Source organism: Lacerta agilis, chromosome 8, assembly GCF_009819535.1.
Source record: "Lacerta agilis isolate rLacAgi1 chromosome 8, rLacAgi1.pri, whole genome shotgun sequence".
NCBI lineage: Eukaryota > Metazoa > Chordata > Lepidosauria > Squamata > Lacertidae > Lacerta > Lacerta agilis.
This window is the reverse complement of record NC_046319.1, coordinates 47,284,189-47,308,912: the sequence shown is the minus strand read 5'-3', so window position 1 is coordinate 47,308,912 and position 24,724 is coordinate 47,284,189. Positions and strand designations below refer to the sequence as shown.

At 44.2% G+C, this 24,724-nt stretch overlaps 1 protein-coding gene and 1 non-coding gene across 6 annotated transcripts in view; both read left to right on the top strand.

Annotated features, from left to right (window-relative positions):
- The window catches only part of ESRP2 (epithelial splicing regulatory protein 2), a 48,339-nt gene that overhangs the window by 13,731 nt on the left and 9,884 nt on the right, over positions 1 to 24,724 (top strand). For 3 of the 5 annotated variants that reach the window (XM_033157218.1, XM_033157217.1, XM_033157220.1), the window contains exons 4-13: positions 7,960 to 8,073; positions 9,019 to 9,133; positions 10,036 to 10,134; positions 10,274 to 10,334; positions 13,132 to 13,242; positions 13,941 to 14,073; positions 14,748 to 14,790; positions 15,692 to 15,993; positions 20,727 to 20,948; positions 21,409 to 21,607. In XM_033157218.1, the coding sequence (XP_033013109.1) occupies positions 7,960 to 8,073; positions 9,019 to 9,133; positions 10,036 to 10,134; positions 10,274 to 10,334; positions 13,132 to 13,242; positions 13,941 to 14,073; positions 14,748 to 14,790; positions 15,692 to 15,993; positions 20,727 to 20,948; positions 21,409 to 21,607 (1,399 nt within the window). The remainder of the gene's footprint in view (positions 1 to 7,959; positions 8,074 to 9,018; positions 9,134 to 10,035; positions 10,135 to 10,273; positions 10,335 to 13,131; positions 13,243 to 13,940; positions 14,074 to 14,747; positions 14,791 to 15,691; positions 15,994 to 20,726; positions 20,949 to 21,408; positions 21,608 to 24,724) is intronic. The other 2 variants (XM_033157219.1, XM_033157221.1) reach the window with 1 other exon arrangement.
- On the top strand, positions 1,443 to 1,548 carry LOC117052530. Its single transcript, XR_004427270.1, has one exon. It is a non-coding gene; the product is annotated as a U6 spliceosomal RNA (small nuclear RNA).

Here is a 24,724-nt window from a genome sequence, read left to right as displayed (position 1 = left end):
TGAGTGCCGCCTCTGGCACACATGTCATAGGTTCGCCGCCACTGCCCTAGAGCCTTTGGGAAACCTTTGTCTCTCCAGATACTGCTGAACTACAACCTGCATCATCCCTGCTGGGAACTGTAATTCAGCAACACAGATAGAGGGTCGAAGGGTTCTCATCCATGCCCTAGAGAGCTGTTGCCAGTTAGTGCAGGTAGATACTGAGCTAGAGGGACTAATGATCTCACTTCTTCAATGGCAGTGCCCTATTGCTAAGCATGAAAAAGTACTTTTGTACTTGAATTATCAGTGATCATTAAAATAGAATCCCAGAGTCCACTTTACTGTTTCATGCCTGAAATGGGTCTCCACTTGCTGTCCGTCCTACCACAAGCAACTTCCCTGTCACATCCTGTAAAACAAGCACCTCTCTTTGTTTTCATCTTCTGAAGAATACAAAAGCACATGCACTCCTCTAATGCAGTAGTTACCTAGGATCGCATCTGAGGTCTGATGTGCCATCACTGGCTTCCTCTCCAGGAAAAAGATTACCCTGTTCTTTGCCTTAAAAGTAACATTATTTCCCCCCTTGCTTTCTGCACTTTGCATTTACTTGTGCCAAGGCCTAGGTGACAGCATGGATGCATCCATGTGCATAATAAATGTGCGGAAACTGAAAACCAGGTGGAGGTTTCAGATATGTTTAGATGAGTCTGCATAAAAAGTGCCCTTTATTCTAAAGTTAGCACCTCACATGCCATGGAGGGGGGGGAGCATACTTGATATCTGATGTGATTTTTTTTTTAAAAAAAAAAAATGTGTACACCAGCCTTGCCGCTGCTGGTGGGAGTTGTAGCCCAAAGCACTAGGAAGGCTGGTGTGCACAGTTTCCCCCACATCTGCAGCTATTGTTTAGCCTTCCTCCTGATTGGTCCAGCTGTGCAGTACAAACAGTGAAAGTGTGTTGGGTAAATACAGAGGGACCATGCTTTGCAATCAATAGAGCAAGTGCTAAAGATCACGTTGCTTAGGAAAGCTTGTCCTTGGAATGGGGGGAGAGAAAGAGAGAGAGAGGGCAAGAGGAAAACTAAACACTAACAACACACTGCAATGCCCACCATGGTTGGTTCGTTTTTTTACTGACTCAGTCTATCTGTGTGCATGTGTGAATTCTTCTTAACAAGTGTTGCTTTTTAGAAATAGCTTTGGAAATAGTTATCGTAGTTCACTGTCTACAACCAAGCTTAGGTAAGAGTCAAGGCTGCACTTGTTGTCATACAAGAGATGCCCAAGGCGTCTCTTCTCTCTTCCCACCCCTTTTAATGCAACCACAGAGAGGGCTCTGAATTTGATGGGATCAGTAATGCAAAGAGGAGGATGCCTTAGGGCCCCTTATCAAATGGAGAGCACAAATTGGAGGTGTGTTGGGAGTTTTGCCACTGCCTTCTGCAACATGTCATTAATGAAATGTTCACTCTAGCAGCACAAAATTGGAATGATACAGAGAAGATGAGCATGGCCCCTACGCAAATTTGTTCCATAGTAAATAAAGAGAAACAACAACAAAAAACCCAACATGTTGTTAATGAAATAGTAGTGGATTTATGCTGAATGGTCCACACACCATTATTACCATCTAGAGGAACCACAAAAGCGGGATAGAAAACCAAATCCAGAGCATTTATGGTGCAAACAGTTGCAGGATTTTTACAGAAAACCACAGGGCACAAACTTATTACATGTGAAACACTATTCCCACCCTGAAATTTTCCACACCAGTTGGTGATTATTAGTTTTTTTGTTAGCATTTTGGTGTGAGTTTCACCTAAATTTGTGTCTGTTACTTTTCTTAACACAGTGCATTTAAAGATTTTCACCAAAAAATATTTTTACACTTTCCCCTAATGCAAAGGGGGCTAGCTTGTGCCCCCCCCCCCGGTTCCATGACATATGCTGTTTATCCACAACCCTTAATTGTTCCTGGGCATTTGGGGCTGCTGGGAGTTGCTAGTTGACTTCAGTTGGGGAAGGCTCTGTTACAGCACTTTCAGGCTGCCGTTGCTCTTTGGATGGGATTCAGTCACACACCCAGTAAATTTAGGTTGTGCTATTAGAGATGATTGGGGGGGTGTTGCAGAAAGGGAGAAGAGGACTTTTTCCAGTAAGAAAAGTAGCAGGAAAATATCCTGGGAAGTGTGAGATGACACTTGACTTGCTGCAACATTGTCTAACCTCCCTGCAAAAAACATCTGGATGGATGTTTAATAACCAGGTCATCTGGAAGCCCCCTATAGTGTGCTGGAGGATGGGTTTGCGGTTCTGATTCCTGAACTATGAATGAAGCAGAGTTTGTGCAAGTGATCTGAGTGTGAGCTCCTGTCCCAACAAAACTTGTATTCTTTTATTCTTCCTGGTTCTCTCAGTAGTGCAGCTATGCCGTGTGTGTGTGTGTGTGTGTGTGTGTGTACAATGATTGTACTGCCAGCGTCCACTGGTTAGGAAGAAGAAGAAGAAGAAGAAGAAGAAGAAGAAGAGTTTGGATTTGATATCCCGCTTTATCACTACCCGAAGGAGTCTCAAAGCAGCTCACATTCTCCTTTCCCTTCCTCCCCCACAACAAACACTCTGTGAGGTGACTGGGGCTGAGAGACTTCAGAGAAGTGTGACTAGCCCAAGGTCACCCAGCAGCTGCATGTGGAGGAGCGGAGCCGCGAACCCGATTCCCCAGATTACGAGTCTACCGCTCTTAACCACTACACCATACTGGCTCTCAGAAGTCATCAGACCAGCAGGCAGTGTTTAGTGAGGCATTTGCAGGTTGAAAGATGGCCATGAAGTGGAAGCTGGCAGGGCGGGGAAGTAACCTGTTGTAACCTGGAGCCCTGCAGGTGTTTGGGGGCTACAAGTAGCTGTAGTTGCTAGGGCTGCTGGGAATTATAGTCCAAAACACCTGGAGGGCACCAGGTTGGGAATGGCCATGCTGGATCACGGGTGAGGATCCTGAGGCCCTCCAGTGGTTGTTGGACTCCAACTCCCATCAGCTCCACCTAGTATGGCCAACTGGCCAGGGATGATGAGTGTTGTGGTCCAAGAACATATTATTATCTGTGAGTGTATGTTTAAACTTTTTCATCTGTTTTTGGAAGGTTTTTAAAAACTACATTTACGGCCAAGTTTGACGCCCTGGGCTCCTTTGGGAGGAAGAGCAGCATAGACATATTAATAAGATAAATATGCTGTAGTTCCTTTCCTTACTATGTCTCTGTAATTTTTATTTTTATTTTTTTGTATTCTTATCTTTGGGAGATGCCTTGCTCAAAGTCTTGGGGGCTTCCATTCCCTCCCCCCAAAGAGTTGTTTATTGTCTTCCTACTTATGCAAACTGAAGCCTATTGGGACTTTTCCGTGGTGTTTGGTTGGCACTGTTTCAGTTGCATAAGGATCCATGCTTGGATAATGTGTTTTCTCTCAAGTGTGTCTAGGATGACCAAGAGGGATTTGCACAGATGAGTCTGGTCTATTAGGACAAATGGAGCACTACCCCACCACTCTCAGCCAGCTGCCTGCCTGCCTGCCTTCTTACTTACAATCTGCCAAAGGGGTGTCAGGCGTCAGCTTTATTCTCCTCTTTACAGTGCTGCCTTTGTAGGACTCATCAGATCTAGGATTTCTTTCGCTCTGCCCATCACTTGCCTCCCTGCCCTATCAGGTTCAATGGGTACCAGCCACCACTGGATTTGCACGTGGGTTTTTCTCCACCCCAGCTTTGGGAGGTGCAAACTTGGGGCTTTGAGATCATGAATGTTTTACTTTGGCCCATGCAAGAGATCTAGCATCCAGCACACCATAGCTTGTGTGTGTGTGTGTGTGTGTGTGTGTGTGTATTGCCAGAAGCAGAAAGAAATTAGCTACAGCTTGATGGATTGCATTTGTTGCGTGTGGCAGCTTTTTAGCACAAGGTCACAGTGATCCCATTTTCAGTCATGTGGAATAACAGTTAGCAGACAAATGAAAACCAAAACCCCACTGGCAGGTGGGGGGGGGGCTTTCTGTTTCAGAAAGTTTCTTTGCTTTTATTATTCCTGCAGGTATAATACTCATCTCCCTTCAGCAGTATTTCGTGGGCATAAGCTTGCTCTTGGGGAGGCCAAATGGGAGATTGCAGCAACACCAGATTTTGCAGGGAACAAGCTGTTAGATTTTTATGAGGTATGGCCATGAAACAGAGGCGATGACTTGGGCCCCAGCATGTGTGCCCAGCAGCGTGCGGCATGACACCATGACATCACGTCTTGCGCACGCATACTGCCACTGCTCTCTAGCACTCTTTCTGTGCTGCCGCGGTGGGGGTGGAGCAGCAGAGCATGGGGGCACATCCGCAGCAGAGCCCAACAGAGGCCCTGAGGCAGAGGCCTCAGCCCAGTCGCCGCCATGAGAATTTTGTGGTGCCCATGCACCCAGGGGTCCCTGGAGTTGGTGCCAGTGCCATGAAACAACATCCATGCCATACATTTGAAGCTCCTGGCTCCCCACCCTTCATCCTGAAACCTGGGGGCTGTAGTTGACTCTTTACAGAGCTACAGTTCTCTGCGGCCTTAACAAACTACTGTTTGCAGGATTCTTTGGAAGAAACCATGTGCTTTAAAGGCCTGGTATGGATGTGATCAAAGACTCCATTCAGATACTGTGCTCTCCATTTGATAAGGGATGCTAAACCATGATGCCTGAATTAATAATTATGAATTATGCCCAGCTAGCTGAGGGCCATAGTTTTGAAACAGGTTTGAAACTATGGTTTCTGCTAACACATTGATGCAGTGTCTACATTGTCAAGCCAGAGTTATGGCTGTGTTGCACTGCTCCTGGAGGTTACTACTATACCTAGAGTGTTGAGAAACCAGTGTAGCCTACCACTGTTAGAGTGCTGGACTAGCTGAGAATGTCCCCTGCCTGTGAAACTCAGGAGAGCCACTGCCAGTCAGGGCAGACAATACTGAGCCAAATCAACCAACCATCTCGCTTAATGTAAAGCAGGTTATGGTCGCACAAAGGGAGTAGGGGTTATATGCTGTCAAGCTTGGAGTTGGCTTGAGGAAAAGAGCAGACAGATGCTGGCATTTGGCCAACATGCAACTGACTAAACTTGCTGAGCCACTTTTCTCTCTGCTGCCAGATAAATAGCCAGGATCCTGTCCAACCAGTTTCTAAATCTGCTGTTCAATCAGTTTTCCCCTTCTTGGCCCAAATATTCACTGTAGGTTAAACATATTATAGGAGCAGGCCAGGGGTGGGGGGCAGCTAAACTTTTAAAACAAAGCCCTTTACAATATTTTTTTTCTCTTGTTATTTCATGTTTAGCACTGCAACTTTATTATTGGCCCTGTTTATGAGCCTGTATAGCAATACCATTGTTTATGATGCAGAAAGCCCAGGTTCAGTGTCTGGCATGCATACACACATACAGAGGGGGCTGGGGGGCTGGGAAAGACTTCTGAGATCCCCAAGTGTTGCCAACAGTCAATCCAGCGAGGACTGGGCTCAGCAGAATATGACCCTTGAATCATAGAATTGTAGAGTTGGAAGGGCCACTGAGGATCATCTAGACCAACCCCGTGCAATGCAGGAATATACTGCTTTCCCATATGGGGATCGAACCTGCAACCTTGATGTTATCAGCACCACACTCTAAACCACTGAGCTAAAGGAACCATCAATCAGACTTGATGCAAAGTGCCCATGTGTTGTACAGGTTCAAATCTTCACTCTGCTGTCAAGCCTGCTGGGGTGATGGTGGGCCAGTCAGTATCTCTCAGCCTTACCTCCCTCAAAGGGTTGTTATGAGAATAAAAATAGGATGGATTAGTCACATGTACTACCCCAAATGACTTTGGATCCTACCGATCCACAATGTCTGACACCCCACTCCAAAACGCTCTGTTTCAGGGCTTTCTGTTACCGCCACTGGTAATAGCTCCCCAACCTGCCTGGGTGGAGTTCAGCCCTCTAGACACTCCACCAGCAGCAGAGGCCAGTGGAGAAGGAACTGAACTGCATGTTAATCTTCCCAAGACATCAGAAATCAGGGCAATTCTCTGGTTGCAGCCCAAAGCAACCATGTATTAAACAACAATGTAAGCAACCTGAGATTTTACCTTGAGGGCTGCTTGAGTGGAATGACGGGGCACCAGTTTTCAACAGACATTGCAGGGAAGATTCTGTCTCCCCATAGAAAGCTTCTGCTCTGGATCACTCTATTTTGAACAGATATATTCATGTATTGACCTCAGTCCCCTATTATTGAGATGCTAATGGACTGTTACTGTTTACCAAGTGTGTTCAGATACTGTATTTGGATTCCCTCTAACCTGAGTCACCTGCAAGAGACTTCAGATCTGGTGCGTTGAACAATGGATCTGACTGAGTCAAAACATTGCTTTTGCTGTAGTTCCTGTAATCAAACACACCTTGGGCACAGCTACACTCCTACAAAACAGACTCAGAGAGGGGGGAAGTCAGAGCTCCAACTGCATTTGTTTAAATGTTGGCATCAAGACAGTTTCTCTGAGGCTGCTGAACTCCACGCTCTGTAACAAGGGAGGCCTCTGAACTCCAAAATGTGCAGACTTCTGAAATGTCATGTTAATGAGAATAAAGAATAGAAGTGTGTCTTGGGATTTAGTTTTGAAACTGGCACAAGCCCCAAAAATGCTTTTTTTCTGGTGCATACTGTTTTGAATCATTGGGCTCTATGAGTGAACCTTGAAGGGAGGGTGGAAAATACTGTTTCTGACAGTAAAAGACTGTTGTGTTGTGTTTTTTTGTTTCTTTGCAGATTTCTCGAGACTGGTGGGTTTCTGGTTGTGCTGGTGCTTATTAGCACTGTCTGATAGCTGCAAAAATATTATTGCAGGAAGGAGTGACAATCCTATGTTGTTTTAAAGAGATCAGTAACTGGGAAGCCCCTGATTCCAATCTGGCCTCAGCCTGCTGTGAAAAGATGTATAGGGTTGTGAAAACACCATATGTGACTTCCACCAAATAATCCTGGGAATTGTAGTTTACCCCCTCATATAGCTACAGTTGCCTTAAACTACAGTGCCCAGGATTCTTGTGGGGGCGGGTGAAGAGTCTGGTGCTTTAAATATATGTTGTATATGCAGTCTTGGACTAAGTACTTGGGTGCCTCATCCTCTCCATTATTGAGTTGCTGACCATTGTTTGCTTAACTTTCTCTCCTTATCAAATTGGTTAACAGAAACTTGTTAATCAGTGTTAACTGTTTGGTAGCTTTTGCTAAAACAGCACTGATCTTGCACTGGCATACACTCTTTTGTTTTTTAAAAGGCAGTGGTTAGCACCCATGAATGGCAGATACACATAATTACTGACCTTTTGCCAAATTGGTGCATGTGTTTAATCAGGGATAGAATAATATGTGAAACCAAAATTTTCCTGCTCCCAGTTTGACTGGATTGCTCTGCTCCAATCCTCATTTTATTTTGTATTTATTGTATTATTTTTAAAGAAGTCTGAGTTACCTTTCGTCCAGGTACTCAGTGCCTGGTTTGCACACCACACTGGACCAAATCATGGCTTAACACAAACATGCAGCTTCCCAGAGAATTGATCACATGTGCTGTGTTCCTCCCCTAATCCTCTGGTCTGGAGGAGACAAACCATGGACCAAGTTGAGAGGATAAGCTAAGCCAAACCATGGCTTGACTCAGAGCAGCACAGCAGGAAGAGGACCAGGGAAAGACCACAGCAGCCACAATCTCCTCTCTGGGAACCCTCACATTACCCAAGCCTCTCCCAATTGCATTTCCCAGAATAGGCTGTGCCTTTCAGACATTTTTACAGGAGCATTCCATTGGGTCATGTTTCAAACTCGCACATTTGGTGACTAGTATTTTAAACTGCGAGAAGAGGGACTGAGTTGGAAACTTGCAAATCTGAATACAACTGTTTGCTTTTTTCTAGTTCAGCCAACTGGTATCCAGTGATCTAAAGGCTCTGGGAAGAAACACTTACACATTCTGCACAGATGGCCAGCTCCTCATTCGGCAGGTCCTTCATCCAGAGGCCTCAAAAAAGGTACGTGGCTAGCAGGATCCTAGCACTAGCCTGGAAAACATGAATGCAGTCAGTGGTGGTCAGAGTAGGTCTGAAAAGTACAACCCCTTCACCATCACCGTGGCAGATTGATAGTCTCCAAATGTGAGTGCAACTTGTGAAAGATGCACAGCACTGACCCAAGTCATCTTGCTGCCTGAGACAAAATGCTTTTGCAACTTGTAAGAGACACAGGAGTTTCACAATGACTAGGTTTGGATGTTATCTTGATGGGAATGGGACCTGCCTTCCACCCACCCCACTATCTAGCATGGCTGAAAGGAAGAGATTTTATTTACCACAATTTACATTTCCAAAACCCTAAACTTGTTAATCCCAACTACTGTTGGTTGGAAACAAGTCAATTTCAAACTGATTTATTGATGCTGGCTTGCTTCGGTTAAGATAAACCACAGTACAGGGCTTTGACGTAACACTAAAGTGTGGATAACAAAAGGAAACAAAGTCTTCCAATCTCTTCCTTGCTGGAGAAGAACAGGGGAGCGAGGAGTTCAGAATGCTACAGGGAGGCAAAGCTCATTATCACCAGAATAAACCAGTTTGTTATAACATCCTAAAGCTGCCACTAAGTATGAAGAGAAAGTGCATAATTTCCTCTCTCCTCCACTGTCATGGCTTCCTCCAGTACTTTAAGGGTGCTGGGAACGGTAGCTCTGTGAGAGGCGAACTACAGTTCTCAGGATTCTTTGGGCGAAGCAGTGTGCATGAAATGTATGGTGTGGATTTGACCTTAGTTGGAGAAAGCTACGGATCTGCATCTATGCAGATCTGCATGAGTTTTTGTAACAATAATTATTATAGTTATAATAATGCCTTTGTGTTAGTCTTCTAAAGACCTGCATCCATATAGGATATGAATGAGGCTTTCTAATGCTCCACATGTGGTGTTGTTTTTCTCCATCACAGAATCTCCTACTGTCTGACTGCTTTTATTCATTTTATGATCTGCGCAAAGAGTTTCATGACTGCTACCCTAACGTGGCCCCCGTGAAAGACCAAACTATCCACTCTATGGCAGAATGTATCCTTTCTCTTGCTCCTTCTAAAGCCGGATTGGCTCTTTGTGTTGATACAGGTCCCGGTGGCCCTACCAACTTTTAATCCAATGGGGTGATTTCTTCTTCCCACTTTTAAGGAAAAAGAAAACATTTTTCTTCTTTTTTTTTAGTTTTAAGAAAGAGCTGAGCTTACACCACAATGCCACATTCTTTAGGGTTTGCCTGTAATGCCCTAGCTGTGACTCAGCACATGTGACCCATCTATCCTTTTCCTGCTAGGTTGCACCAATGGTACTGTAGAGTTGGGGTAGTTTATGTGGTATAATACACCACTAGACCACTGTCCCGAGAAGAATCTGCCCTGCAGAATGCAGGTGTGGGCCATCCCTGTTCTAGAAAAAATAGCATGGCCAATGATAAAGGTTGATGGGATCTGTAGTCCAAGATCTTTGATCATTGGCTGTGATATCTGGAGCTGTAGTTCAATCATTGCTCTATCAGTGTAGTGAAATAACAACAACCCATGTAGTTGAAGATATCATGGGTAGTGCTTTTTTCTAGAAATATTGGTGTCAGTACTCACCATGAAGTTGTTACAGTAAGTGCCACACATTTCAACCAAAAAAAGGAGAGGTGGTGGTGCTGTGTACCCTTGAGTACCCCCTGGAAAAAAAGCACTAGTAATTGTGTGTAGCCTTTACTTCATGGAGACCATAGCCATACATGCTGCTGGTGTTTCTTATTAAGCACTTGTGCATGTATCAATTGCGGTCGGGTCATCATTTTTCTGATAGAACTCTTCATAATGGCAGCCTGCTGGAAACAGAATCAATATTAATCAGCTTATGGTGCATTCAGTGCCATAATTGTGTGTCCTTGTTGCTCGTGAAACCCTTTGCCCTGTTTTCTTGAACGTGCTGTCTAGATATAGGCTTTAGGATTAACGAAGCGGAGGAGGATTTTGGAGTGTGGCAAGTGAAAGCCATGGTGGCCATTATTTTCAGCATGCTGCCGGATACATGTGGTAAGTGGAAACAATTGCTTCTGCTGAATGTGGGCACTTTTCCATCATGGCTGACAAATGCCAGTTTTTCTCTCTTCAATCTTCTGTGTGCATTTCCATTGAAAAAATAAAGTATTTTTTAAAATGTGTTTTTGATCAGTTGCAGATCACAGGTTCACTGTCCCAGAAACTGTGAAATACAAGTATGAAACTGGACCCTGGTAAGTAGTGCAGCAATGGGTGCATGATTGGGAGGGGGGTGCAAACATCTGTCCCCAAGATGATTCTGTCACCCTGGTGTGAGGAACCATTGGCCCTCTATATGTTGCTGAACTACAACTCCCATCAGCCCCCATAAGCATGGCCCATAGCCAGGGATGATGGGAGTTGCAGTCCAACTACATCGTGAGTGCCAAAGCTTCTCCATACCTGGTACATCTCATGAATCCGGTTTTCTTTTGATTTCTTGACCTTCTGATTCCAGAGAGAGTTTCTTTGTTGGTGGGGCAGGGAGAGAATTGGTCAAGGTGGTGCAAACATGTACATAACTCTAAAACATGCTGGGCACATCTGTTTTTTCTCATTTTAGCATTCATATGAGTTTTTCCAAAGTGCTTAGTGTGCTCGTATTTAAACAAAAGAAAAGTTCCCAGTGTTTGCATCAGAAATTGCAGTGGGTATAACCAAATGTAATATATAAATCTTCACTAAATTAAACACTTGCTTTTTTAAAAAGAGCCAGCCTAAATCTTTCAGGAAGCTCGTTTTTGCTAATAGAGTATGAACATAGTCAGTGGGCTACCTATAAATTCTTGATTATATAATTCCCATCAGCTGAGGCTGATGGTAGTTAATCCCAACAACCTGTGGAGGGCTGCAGCCTTTTCCAACCATATATATATATCCTCACTCTTTATTCCAGTATATCATAGGTGTGTATTTGGGGCGGTGGGGTTGAAGGGGAGCCTTCATAAGTCTTCCACATATAAGCGTTAGTTTCTTTTTTCCACACATAAGAGTCTCATCCATTATTTAAGTGGTGTCTTCTTTAAACAACAAACTTGTTATGAGAAGAATTTGTCCGTGTTGTTAATACAACTTATTCCTCATAAGAAATGGAATCCCAGTGGGCCACAGTAAAATGTTTTGCATGAATCCAGGACATGTTCCCCATTTTTTTCCATGCATCTAAGAAACCTATACGTTGATGCAGATGTGGCCTTTGACCCTCCAGCAGCTTGGATGCAATAATGCCAAAATAATTAAAGCACCTAGACACCAGTCGTTACACCATTGCAATCAATCAGACCTTTAGATACCTTTACTCATTTTTGCCTGTTGCATTAAAAGTTAATCAGCCCCTCGTAAGGTTTTTCTCACAGAATATCCTATATTCTTTTCTTTCAGTCCAAAGGGACGGGGGAAAGGAGCAGTTATACTGTAGAACTGTATTGCAAACTGCAGTTGGACGTAATGTAAGCAATGAAAGGCAGGCTGCCTCAAATTGTGTGGGAAGGTTTGGGGCATGCTTGGTCTTTGCACTTGTGCTGCCACCAGAATGAGAGAGAGAGAGAGAGAGAGATGACTACATGAAGGGACAACTCTGTTTATCTTGGTGCTCTTTCTGAGCTTCTTGGAAGTCTCCTGCCTTGCAGGCTGCCTTGAGTCAAGGGCTGCCACCTCTCTTGAGCCAACCTTCTCAGTGGGCATTTGCACACTTTGCTCTTCACTCTTATTGTTAGTGTGTCTCTGACTGAGTGTGCATTTTGTCAGGCTGAAATGAAATCACCAGGAGCGTGTAATCTGCTGTATTAGTGAGTGGGCAGTTGGCATCTAGGCCAGCTGATTGACGGCTTGCTTCAGCAGGAGCTTGAGAATTTCCCCTTCCCCATCCTTTACTCAGTCCCATTTCCTGGGTCACAGGATGTGTGGTTGTTTTGCTGGGTCCTTAAGAGATGGAGAAGGGTGTGATTGGATTGCTTTAAATTAAAAACACACAAATAAGCTAATATGGCAAGCAGGGGAAGGGAGAGAAAAAAGCCACAGGCAAATTTGCAGATGGACACAGGCAGATGGACAACAGGGGGCTTCCTGCAGCTTGTCAAATCTTTTGGCTGGTTTGATTTCTGATAGTGTGCTGTTTTTCCTTTAATTGCATTGGATAATCTGGATTCTCTTTTTTCTTAGATGTGTTATATATTCTGTGCTGCATCATAGTTACTAAGGGGGTTCTTTTACTGTATGTGCTGTTTAATCTTTAAGCAGAAAAGCAGTATCTTTTTTGTTGTTGTTAAAAATGTGATAGTGAAATGACGAAATTTGTCCTTTATTTAGGAGGTGGCAATGACAAGGTGTCTTGAATGGCATCCATTTTCCATTGCTCAAAGCAGGAACACAGGCTGCCTCCTTACACTGAATCAAATCGTTCTTCTAGCTCAGTGCTATCCACACCAGGGGTAGCCTCCAAATGTTTTGGCTGTGCAGGAAAGAGCAATCGCAATAGCCTTGCCAGTCCAGTGTGCACCTATGTTTTGCTTTGAATGCACTATCTTGGAGCGGTGTCTTTTGCTTCCTGCAGGCTCAAGCTCATGTTTCATTTCACATCCTGGCTGGGATCCAAAGAGCTATTTTCATCCAGTGGAATGATTCGCACTTCCCCCTCCTTGAATATCCGAATTCTCCCATCCCATATCACAAGCTCTCTCACATTAAAAACTATGTGGACACCTGAGTTAGCAGGATGTGTTCAAGAAACGCAAGCACACAGATGCTTGAGTTGCACAGAACTCATTGCGTATTTCTTTGGCTCCTGGCCTCCATTGTGAAATGGGTTGAGGCTCCCACTCCAGTGGCTGAAGTTGTGCACAGCGGAATTGCCAAATAGCATAATTTGTTTTGTAGAAAGAACTCAACACTGGTGTGCTTATTACATGGTTGCTTGCAGCATTGTTTAAAAAGAATTGTGGAGTGCTTGGATCAGTTGCTGATCTCAAACGTCCGCCTTTTTCTTTTCCACAGTAGTAAATCAGAAGCAGTGGACAGCGAAACAGTAATACGTGCCAGAGGGCTCCCTTGGCAGTCTTCCGACCAGGACATTGCTCGGTTTTTCAAAGGCCTTAATATTGCCAAGTAAGATCTGCTGTAAAGTTCCCTGTTCAGGATGCAGTGCTATTTGACTTCATTGCTACAAATTCGTATGTGTGCTACATTTTCCTGCTGAAGGATTCCGAGTGCTTGGGAAAGAAAGAGGCTTTTATGCTGTCAGCCCATATGACTTGAGAAGTCAAGATACAAATAGGCCCCAGCTGATAAAGGCCCTTAGGGTTGCAGCCTTAGTTGTCTTCTCAAGTACCAAACTTGACTGCAGCAATGGACAACTTCTGGCCAGGGGGTTCTGGCTGACCCTCAGGGCACTCCCTGCCCACGCCGTCTCCACAGACCCGTGTCAAGCTCTGCACCTTTCACAAGTGCTTTCCCCTGCTGGAATGTGTTCTTGAATGTTGCTTCTGGCTTGCTTTGATGGGGAACAGAAAGGGGGGGGGGGTCTGACTTTTGCAAGGTTGGGAATGTAGTTTGAAGTACCAAGCTAAGAGTCAAATCCATTGTTCTGACCATTTTTGCCTCTCCCCCCCCCCACACCAACGCATGTAGCCCCTGGAATGTTCCCAACAAATAAATGTGGCCTTTGAGCTGAAAAATGTTCCTGCTTTAACTTAAATATGTCTTACATCCATGCACTCTGCCTGGAAGAATAAAAGAGTAATTGTTTTTTTCAGGATGTAGATGAAGTCATCCTTGTTCATCTTTTTTGTGTGTCTCCCTGCTAGAGGTGGGGTGGCCCTGTGCCTGAATGCCCAAGGAAGGAGGAATGGAGAGGCCTTGGTGCGATTTGTCAACTCTGAGCAGAGAGATTTGGCCCTAGAGCGGCACAAGCACCACATGGGTAGCAGATACATTGAGGTACGTTGCTTGGGTTCAGTTCTGAATGTTTTTGGGCGTTGTTAACCCCTGTGGCTTGTACAAGAAAAAGTAGGGAATGGATGAATAAATGAAAAGAAACAGATTTATCTTTACTGGGTTTCCTATTTCGACATTAAATCCGAGCCATTGTCAAATAATACTAATTTGGGAGCTGTTTGATCTAACACCACCAGAAAAGAGAGTACATATTTCCATAAAACGTGCATGTGCTAATTTGCAGATAAAAATGGAAATTCAGTAGTAATTAACTGCAATTGAAATAGAATTGAGATGCTATTATTTAAATAGATGCCTGACATCCTAGTGGGGAATAAAATGGAGGACTGTCCTCTGTAAAATAGGACATGTGGCCATGTTAATTTGAGGGATCATCAATATGTGCTCACAGGGTCCCCTCCCCTCAATTAGGCTTGGAAGATACATTTTGTGTTAACCAGTGTAATAGGTTGCTCTCTGTGTGGCGCTTCTGGGCCCAGAAGGTTTGCTGACCTCTGCATTATCAGATCAGTAAAGCGTGTTTTGTATGCACAGAAGGGCTAAAAACCCGTGTGTCAAAAAAAAAGTCCAGATGTTATACAATGCTAATGTTCATATTTAGTAGTATAATCTGTCACACCAACACAGTACTTTATTTTTGCCTTGCTTTACTTCAGGTTTACAAAGCAACTGGGGAAGAGTTCCTGAAGATTGCTGGAGGTGAGACATTTGGAATAAACATTTTAAGCTTTGCCATTGAAGGTTTGCTGTTGTGAATGTGTGAAAACAAAATAAATTTACAGTGTACTATCCATGCTCCATTAGCTTCCTGGTTAGACTACTGTCATGCACTTTACCTGGGGCTGCCTTTGAAGGCTACTTGGAAACCGCAGTTAGCTCAGGATGACGTGGGATTACTAACCGGGACTGGGCATTATGACAATATTGCTAACTGCACTGGCTCGATTTCCAGGCCTACTTGTGAAATAATTAGCAGCGAACAAGAAAGACCTGCCCCAAAGAGTTACCCGAGTTACCCCCTGTAATGTATTGTAATGCTAGAATGTGCTGAAGTGTGCAAGTGCAGGGGAACTGAGTGCTTGTCAGTACTTTACAGATGCCATTGAATGGTAGGTAACGTTTGCTAGGGTTGCAACATTTAACCAATCGCATTAGATCAAGGGTGGTTGACCTGTGGCCCTCCAGGCACTCTTGGACTCCAGCTCCCATCAGCCCCAGTCAGTGTGGCAAATGGTGAGGGATGGTGGGAGTTGATCAGCAACATCTAGAATGTCCTAGGTTCCCCATCCCTGAGTTAGATGAATTCATTTTGAAACACTTTTGATCATCTTAAAAGTTGGGGGAAAGTATCTCAACGATTGAGCATCTATCCTGCATGCAGGTTCCAAGATCGATCCCTTGCATCTCCAGGTAGGAGTGGGAATGCCCCTTTCCTGGAACCCTGGAAAGTTATTGCCAGTCAGTGCAGACAGTACTGAGCTTGATGGACCAATGATCTGACTCGGTATAAGGCAGCTTCCTAGGTTCTTAGGTCCACTGAACTGAATGCCAGGTATGTGTAAAAGAGATATAGCAAATTATTGTAACTCTTCACCTGCAGGTACCTCCAATGAAGTAGCTCAGTTCCTCTCCAAGGAGAACCAAGTCATCATCCGGATGCGGGGTCTCCCTTTCACAGCCACGCCCGAGGACGTCCTGGGGTTCCTGGGACCCGAGTGCCCTGTCACAGGAGGGAAGGAGGGGCTTCTCTTTGTCAAGTATCCAGATGGCCGGCCTACGGGAGATGCTTTCGTCTTGTTTGCCTGTGAAGAGTATGCGCAGAATGCACTTAAGAAACACAAGGAGATCCTGGGGAAGCGATACATTGAGCTCTTCAGAAGCACGGCAGCAGAAGTCCAGCAGGTTGGAGCACTTGCCCAATTCTGTGTATATGGGAGGGGGGGAGAGAGAGAGAGAGAGAGAGAGAGAGAGAGAGAGAGAGAGAGATTTCTTCCTTGTGCCTCATCACTGTGTCACAGGGAACTGCAACATCTGGAGGGCCAGAGATTCCTCATTCCTTTCTTGGCAAGAAGCTGCATTGCTGCTATGAGGTGGCTGAGGGTAGGCGGAGGTTGTTGGTGGGCCAGGGTCCCGTTCACCCACCCTCCACTGCTTCTTTGGAGCTTTGACTTCCATACAGCCCAAAGCAAAGGGCAGGGGTAGGGCTGCTATTTCTTGCTGAGGCCTTTGCTTCTCCTTCCTTGTGTCACAGCAGCAAAGAGCAAGCGAGACCTGGAATTCAGTCCAGTCTTGTTCTTTCCCCACCTGCAAGGGCAGGGACCTCCTGAATGAGAGGCAACCTGGGCTTAGCACTCAAAAGTCACTATTGTGAAGAAACAACTGCTAGGTAGTGGAAGGGGGAGAATTGCTATACAGAAACTCGTCATCTTGGGGTCAGGTTGCTGCATCTATGTAACGCATTATTTATTGAGCCTCATTTAGGAGCACACAAAGCTGTGTTATACTGAGTCACGTGTGAACTTAAGAAGCTGCCCTGATAATGGGCCATCTAGATCATTATTGACCTAGGGCACGTCCATCTCATTGGTCTGGCACATGCAGCTTCCATGTCTGTGCAGTTACTCCATTGAATCTGTTTTTATTAAAAGCAGTGACTGATAAACAGAAAATGCATATGCAGACGCTGCGGACATGGAATCCTATTTTTAACAAGAGTTCTTGAACAGGAAAAGAAGGCAATCTAAGCTCAAACCCAGGGCAGGAGCTGTGCTAGGCTGTAATCCTAACCACATTTACCTGGGAGCAAGTCCCATTGAACTCACTGGGACTGACTTCTGAGTGGGCGTCTTTAGGATTGCACTATTGTTGGCCTGTTGCAGCAGAAGCCACTAAAGCCTCACCAAGCCTTCTGTAACCTTTTGCCCTCCAGGTGTCTGGGAGTGTTAACTTCCATCACCGCCCCCTGCCCCCCCCCCCCCCAGCCAGCACAGTTACTGATGGAAGTTCCAATCCAGAACATTGGGAGGGCAACAGGTTGGGGCAAGGCTGACCTCATGGATTTTTGTGTGTGGCTGAATAGCTATGACTGAACAAGTGCATCACCAGTCAGCAGCCACTTTATTTGCTGCTCTGCCTCCCACTTGTCCTCTTTTAATCAGCTTTTGAACAATGGGCCTCAACAGGCAGCTTGTCTCCAATTATTTCTGTCTGGTTTCTGTCTGTTGGGAGGAACCCAAGAGGGAGAAGCTTCAGAAAGTAGCTCATGGGAACTGGGAGGCAAGGGGACCAGTGAGAAGCTGAGATTTCCCCTGGCCCAGATCTGGCAAATGATAATAAGCAATCTTTCTGCAAGTGGGAGCTGGTGGTAGATGTTGTGTTTGTGCTCTGTGTGTGTGTGTGTGTGTGTGTGTGTGTGCACGCACGCTTTTTGGAACATGTAATGTCATTTCCCTTGCCATTAAAACAAAATGATTGAGCAGGGCTCAAGTTATAACAGCTATTTGTAGCATTTAACCAACTTTAGCAGTTGGTTGCTTTTCATTTATTTTCAGACTATGTCTGTACCACTTAAATGTAATGAAACATCATAACATACCGAAGAAAAAAGACCAGGGTTCAGGGGTCATAATATGTCTGAGGCAGGTAACCGATATCACTTCCTGCATGATTAGAGGGAAGAGCATCGCAAGCTAAGCAGTGTGGCAAGGAGAAGCTTGCGCTGGTTTTTCCAAGGGTGTCCCAAATTAATCTGTGGCTCATACTTCTATTTTGTGGGGAGCTTGTTTAAAGCAAGCAAGGATACCGGAGGCTGCTAGTCTGCAGTGCTTGTTTCTTTTTGGCAGCTGGGACAGAATTACAGTGTGTGCACCCTTTTGTTCAGAGTTCTTGCTCACTTTGTAGGTGCAGCGTGCCCTGACCCCCCCTTCCCTTCTGTGTATATGATGTAAAGGTGCTGATGTAATGTGGGCTGGGATTGTACCAATTGAGAGAGTAGCACAATTCTTCCCACTTACTACATACAGCCTGTTGCTCATCAGCCTCAGTTAAGTTTCTCCCTTCCTTCCTTCCTTCCTCTCTCTCTCTCTCTCTCTCTCTCTCTCTCTTGACTGTGTCCTGGAAATGATGCACTAGCTGCTCTTGGACTATGCTTCAATAAACCAATAAACCAAGATACAAACAACCCTCTGATTAAGGGAACAAGCAAACCAAGAAGTCTTCAGTTTTCTACAGTTTCCCATTTTGTCCAAGCTTTGGAACAAGCCAGAAACCCATCTTCAAACCATGGCTTAATATCTTGGCTTGTTCTGGAGTAATTAACTATTGTTTCCTGGTTTGGGTGAAATGAGAAATTATAGTTAACTGAAGAGTTCCTGGCTTGTTTTTCTTGCTGCAATGGGAAGAGTGAAGGGACTGGATAAGTAACCCAAGGCTTGTCCATATCTTGGCTTGTCAAACTGAGATATGGTGGTCCACAGCAACCCATTGCAGGACTCTTTCTGCATTTCCTTGGGGTGTTTCCCTAAGCAGGAGAAGATCTGCCTGCTTAGTTTTACTCCTATATCACTTACTTGCTCCCATCAGTGCTCACAGCTGAGGTTTCATAATGCTGGTTAGATTCCCTCCCTCCCCTGGCTACAAACAGGTATCTTGTGCTGCCAAGTGCAAAATGTAGCATGGTGTCCTCTAGCTCAGCTGTGGGGAACCTTTGGCCCCTACAGATGCTGAACTACAACTCCTATCAGCCCCAGTAAGCACAGCAAATGGCCAGAGGTAATGGGAGTTTTAGTTAGCAACATCTGAAGGGCCAAATGTTTCCCCTCCTTGCTCTAGATTTTAGTACATTTTTTTCTGAACTGCATTCTACATATATAAATAGGATTTCCAAATTCTTAAAAAAATTGTAAGGGAGGGTTAAAAAATAATAAAGCATTGAGGTGTGGGTGTGTTGCAATTTTTGTTGCCTTAACTTGATTATGGGCATCAAAATGCAATGCTCTCCCCAGTGTGGCCCGCCTGGCACTAACATGGACTTTGGATGCCAGGCAAAGATGTCCCTCTTCTCCTGTGCATTTGAGAGAATAGGCTACAGTTTTTATTGCTGTTTCTGTGTAATATTGCTGTTTTGTTGCTAAACTTGATGGTGCTTTTTAATTGCATATTTAAGTCTTCTAGAGACTTTTCATACTGGGTCATGACAAACAAATTGCATAAATAATAAGTGGCATATTTTGATCAACAAATCTCTGTTGCCTTCCTAGCAACATTTCTGTTTCACTGTGCCTTATCAGAACAGTTGCAGCTGGGTTTTTAAGTTCAGTATCCATTCCTCAATTTATGACATATTGAGTCCTGCTTAAGTCACACTCTGGACACAGCGGAACAACTGCTGGCCCAGTTTGGATTATCATATTCAGTTTTAATTAGCCTTTTACCTGTGCATGCATCCCCTTTGATCCTCCCTTTGTAGCCCAAACGGTCAAACCAGAAAGTCTCTAATTAACCATAGTTTCCCATTTCAACTGAACTGGAAAACTATAATTACCACACTTGAAACAAGACAGGACATTAAACCACAGTTGGAAGCTGGTTGGCTATCATTTCTTGTTCTGAAGTTGGTGGTTTGTATCTTGCCTGTTTGGAAAAAACTAGGAAACAATTCCTAGTTCAATTTGCTTGCCTCATTGAAGGAGATGGTGGATCAAAAGAGCTTTGTGTTTGTTTATGCAAAAACCTACTCAGCTGTTCTTGTCCAAACGTGGCTACTGTGTTTCCTAAAATGTGAACTTCTAGTCTTGTGCTTTGGGTTAATTTGCAGTCTGGAGCTGCTCTGTATGGTGCTTTTGCCCTTCTGAGTTCTTGGTTTTATTTTAACTTTGGTTTGTAGCGCATCACCTGCTAAGGGTTCAGGGTGGGAAACAGGAATTTCATATGAGTGAGAAGATAAGAGGAGACCTTCTGGATAAGGCCAAAGGTCTTTCGAATCCAGCTTTCTGGTCTTGCAAGAAGGACTTGAGCGCCACAGCACTCTCCCCTCCTGTGGTTTCCAGAAACTGCATTCAGAAGCACACTGCTTGTGGCAGTGGAGGGTGGAACACAGCTATCAGGGTTAGATTTAAAAATAAATAAATAAATTATTGTAACTTTACGCATAACAAAAAATTAAAATCAGCAATCTATGCATAAGCAAAGACTAATTGCTTATGTTGTCACACCTTGTTAGGGAAAGCTGGTACGTTCTTGAATAAATATTATTTTCCAATGAATAAATAAATCCCCCAAACAGACAACAAAATCCAAACTGCAGCTTGTATAGGCAAGTCAAGAGGGAAAAACCCTAACACATACTGTATTAGACATGCATCCTCTAGATCTACCGTACTGAATAAAACCTATCCAATTTTTCATAAATAAGTCTGTTGTTGCTTACTCCTTGAATGAGCAATTCTGCCCATGGCAGTGTATTCCAATAATTTTCCATGCCAATCTGTTACATGCGTTGTAGAGGGTTAGTATCATTCAGCATTCAGTTTTGTCTACTGCTGCCTTCTGACTATGCCTCCCATCTTGGAAAACGTCCCTTTTACTCAGCCCTGCTTGCTTCTGTTTTGTTTCCGCCCCTCATTCTTTGCCAACAGGTCCTCAACAGGTACATGTCGACCCCTCTCATCCCCACCCTCCCCACACCTATCATCCCCGTGATGCCGCCTCCGTACACCATCGCTGCTGGCAGCGTGCGAGACTGTGTGCGGCTCAGAGGCCTGCCTTACACGGCTGGGATCGACGACATCCTGGAGTTCATGGGAGACGCTACTGCAGACATCAAGCCACACGGAGTCCACATGGTCCTGAACCAGCAGGTATGAGAATTCAAGACTGTTTTTCTAGGGTTTCAGTTAGAAGCAACGGGTGGAGATACTGAATTTGGCCATTGAAGAAACAGCCCAAGAGCTCCCAAGTTCTTCATTTATGTAATCTCCAGAGAAAGCCCAATCAATCAAGCTGGGATACGAACTGCCCAGAAGCCCAGAACAGAATCCTCCTGTTGGGGGGGGGGAGGGGAAGGATCACATGATCCCAGAGAACCAATCCTGTGTACTGCCTTTTGACACCTCTTGAAATATTGATGCTTTTAATATTTTAGACTTGTAAATTGTGTAGCAATTGTACAGAATAATTCCTTTAAAAATAAAAAATAAAGCTCTGCTTAAAAAGAATAATTTGCTGAAATTACTGTTGAGACCACTGAGTACAAGAGTGAGGAGAATTCCCCGTTTGACTTCTCTTCCATCCCCTTGCCTGGTTTCTTCTGTCTTCCAGGGCCGTCCCTCTGGCGATGCTTTTATCCAGATGAAATCTTCTGACCGGGCTTTCCTGGTGGCCCAGAAGTGCCACAAGAAGATGATGAAGGACCGTTACGTGGAAGTGTTCCAGTGTTCAGGAGAGGAGATGAATTTTGTTTTAATGGGTGGCACTTTAAATCGTAGTGGCTTGTCTCCGCCACCATGTAAGTTACCATGTAAGTCTTCCAAGTTCTTCTGCTCTCTTCTGTGCTGCTAACGGGGGACGCTCTGGTAGGTGCTGATGGCGCTGCGGTTGGGGGTCTTGCCCTCTCTGTCTTGGGTTGAGTTGCGGTCTGTAATCACCCCTCCGTGGATAGGCTGGGATTGGAAGCTGGGCCCCAAATCAGATGTGATTCTGAAGGGCTGTCGACCGCTTCAATAATTTTAGCTGATTGATCACCTGCCTTTTAACTATACTTTTGATTTATTTATCTTAATGAATTAAGTATGTGGTATCAGCAACCTCTCAATGTACAGTAGGTGCCTTTTTTGAGGAAGTCAAGGGAAACTTATTTATTATTTTTAGGTGGCAGGAAATTGTCACTCGTTGCTAGAAGGGAAGGATATCTGTAATAAACTTTCATAGCCCTAATATAAGCATGCCCAGGGCATGGTCTTGAGGACACATCATAGAGCAAATTTGCTTATCCTCCATGAATTTGTCCTGTCCTCTTTTAATCCTCATGAACCCCTATCCTGAATTTTATTTAAGATTTGTTACCTGCCTTTCAACATAAGGTCCTAAGGTGGGTCACAACAATATAATCATACAATTAAAAACGAGTACTGTAAAGCCATTTTTTAAAAAATAAATCATATAATGAATAACAATTCTAAACAAAAGCAGCACAACAAAACAAAAGAAGTGCCCCCCCCCCAAAAAAATAAACCTGTCAAAGGCTGTGGCAACAAGGTGCAGCTTCAGCATAGAATCATACGGCCATAGAATTGTAGAGTTGGGGGTACCAAGGGTCATCTAGCCCACCCCCAGCAATGCAGAAATGACAGCTGAAGACTCCTTGACAGATGAATACAGTGGAAGCTGAGTCATGATAGTGTGTAGGTGCATCTCTGTGGAGAGTGAGTTCCACAATTTGGGGCTACCACCATTCCCCACACTTCAGATGATGGTGGTGGAATTAAGAAGAGAGCCCCCATCCCAAGCCAATCTTAACACTCAATAGGGTCTGTAGGAAGTTCAGTAATGGAAGAAAGGAAGACAAGAAATGTAATAAAGATTAACGCTGCCAGTTAAAACTCGCCTGAACTGTTCTAACCAGCTAACAGTGCAATGTATGGTTATTAGAAAGTTAAGTCCTGATAAGTCCAGCCGGACTTACTCCCAGGAAAGTCTGCATAGCATTGCAGCCAGTGGAACATACTTTTAAATAACTGTGCTTAGAGTTTCATTGTATAGTGTTAGATGATAGGTTGCACTGGTTTGGGGGGGTAGAGATGCTCCCCAAATTATTATGTATTTTGCTTTTGTTGGGGAACTATGTTAACCTCATTACCCCCCCAAAAAAACTCTGCAATAAATTTCACCTTTAGCAGAGCTTGCTTGGCAATTACATTTTTTTGTGCTTTTCTTTTTTTAATTGAAGCAATTTCCTCTGCAGCTGCCAATGAGATTAATCTCCTCCTGCCTCTTTGCAGTGGGGAGGTGCTGGTCTTCAGGGACACAGCTTGTTGTTGAAGACAGAGCATCTATTGGGACAAGGGTTCTGATGGACCAAAACTGGGTGATGAAACTTGATGCATTTTCGCGGTCTTAAAACACTTTGTAAACAGCGTGGCTGGATTAATTGCACACCAAAGCAATGATATCTGCAGCTTGGCATTTGAGTTTTGTTTTGTTGGAGGACAATAAAAGGGTGGCTTAAGAGCCAGAACTTGAAAGTGTGGGTAGGTGACTTCCACATTTTGCTAGACAGCTCATGGCTTAAAATGTAGTTGAGAGAAGGATCCTGAAAAAATACAGACCAGTTGTTTCTAGGGCTGAAAGCAACTATTGCTGTTTTGATGCCACAGTGACTGTTGAGCTTATGCTGCCAAGCCTACCACTCTAAAGTTGCTTTTTAGAGACAGGAGGAAAAACAACAGCCAGAAAATAAAGCCCCAAGAGGACACATCAAGCTTTCCAATAAAGTAGAATATGCAGTGAGGGTCCGTTTATAATAAGCACAACATACAATAAGGCTTACAAATGCATGAATATTCTTGTAACATTCTGCAATGAACGAACACATCCGTAAAGTAACTCAGCAATACATTTGCTGGCTTTTAACATATATTAGAAGAAATGGTTCACTCATGTTTATACTTAAATCAAGATGCTGGGCTTAGTCAGTGGGCTAGATCCTGACCTCCCCAAAGCCCAATGGGCCATTTTAACTGGTGAGAGGAGTAATCTGCCACCTTTTCCTTTTCCTTTTCCTTCTTCCTGGGTGGCTTGAAACAAACCATGCGTGTCAAAGGCATGGGGATTTTCAGGTGCTGCTTCAATGGTAAAATCAGCTTTCGGGAGGGAGGCACATGTCACATATGACATCAAGGACATGGCTTGGGGGTAATGGCCAAAATAAGCCTGTGGGACTGAGGTTCCCCACCACTGAGTTAAAACAATGAGAACCAGAAACTTGCCTTGCTACTCCAGTAGGTACTTTTCTGAGAAAGGACAAAAAAAACCTGAAGCTCGTTGATGAGGATTCTGAACAGATGACCAGGCACTGCCCATCACATAAGCTTTTGCTCACCAGTTGCACCTTTCAAAGTGTGAACTTGTACTCCGCATCTGCACTTCGGTCATGCGGTTTGTTTGTATATACAGTGAGGGGGGGAAAGTATTTGATCCCCTGCTAAACAGCTCTGGGGGTTTTCCTGTTGTTATTCTGTCTCTCACAGCTACAATAAACCTACCATTACAATTATGGACTGGTCATTTCTTTGTCAGAGGGCAAACGGGCAAATTTAGCAGGGGATCAAATACTTCCCCCCCCCCCACTGTAGCATTTTTCACAATTTGTATTCGAAAGTGGTTTACCCAAAAAAGTAAAAATACAACACCATGATAAACATAATGCGTAATTAAATTTATAATATCACGATATCCCTAACTGTTCAACAAGTAACAGTTCGCTTAAAATATAAAAGGAAATGTAAGCCGACATAAAGTTTACCAGCACACCAGTTGATTTCCCATAGATGCCCAAAACTTATTTATTACATTCATGTGGCAGACAAACTTCTCCCCCTCCCCACTTTATCCTGACAACAACTCTGTGCGGTATGGT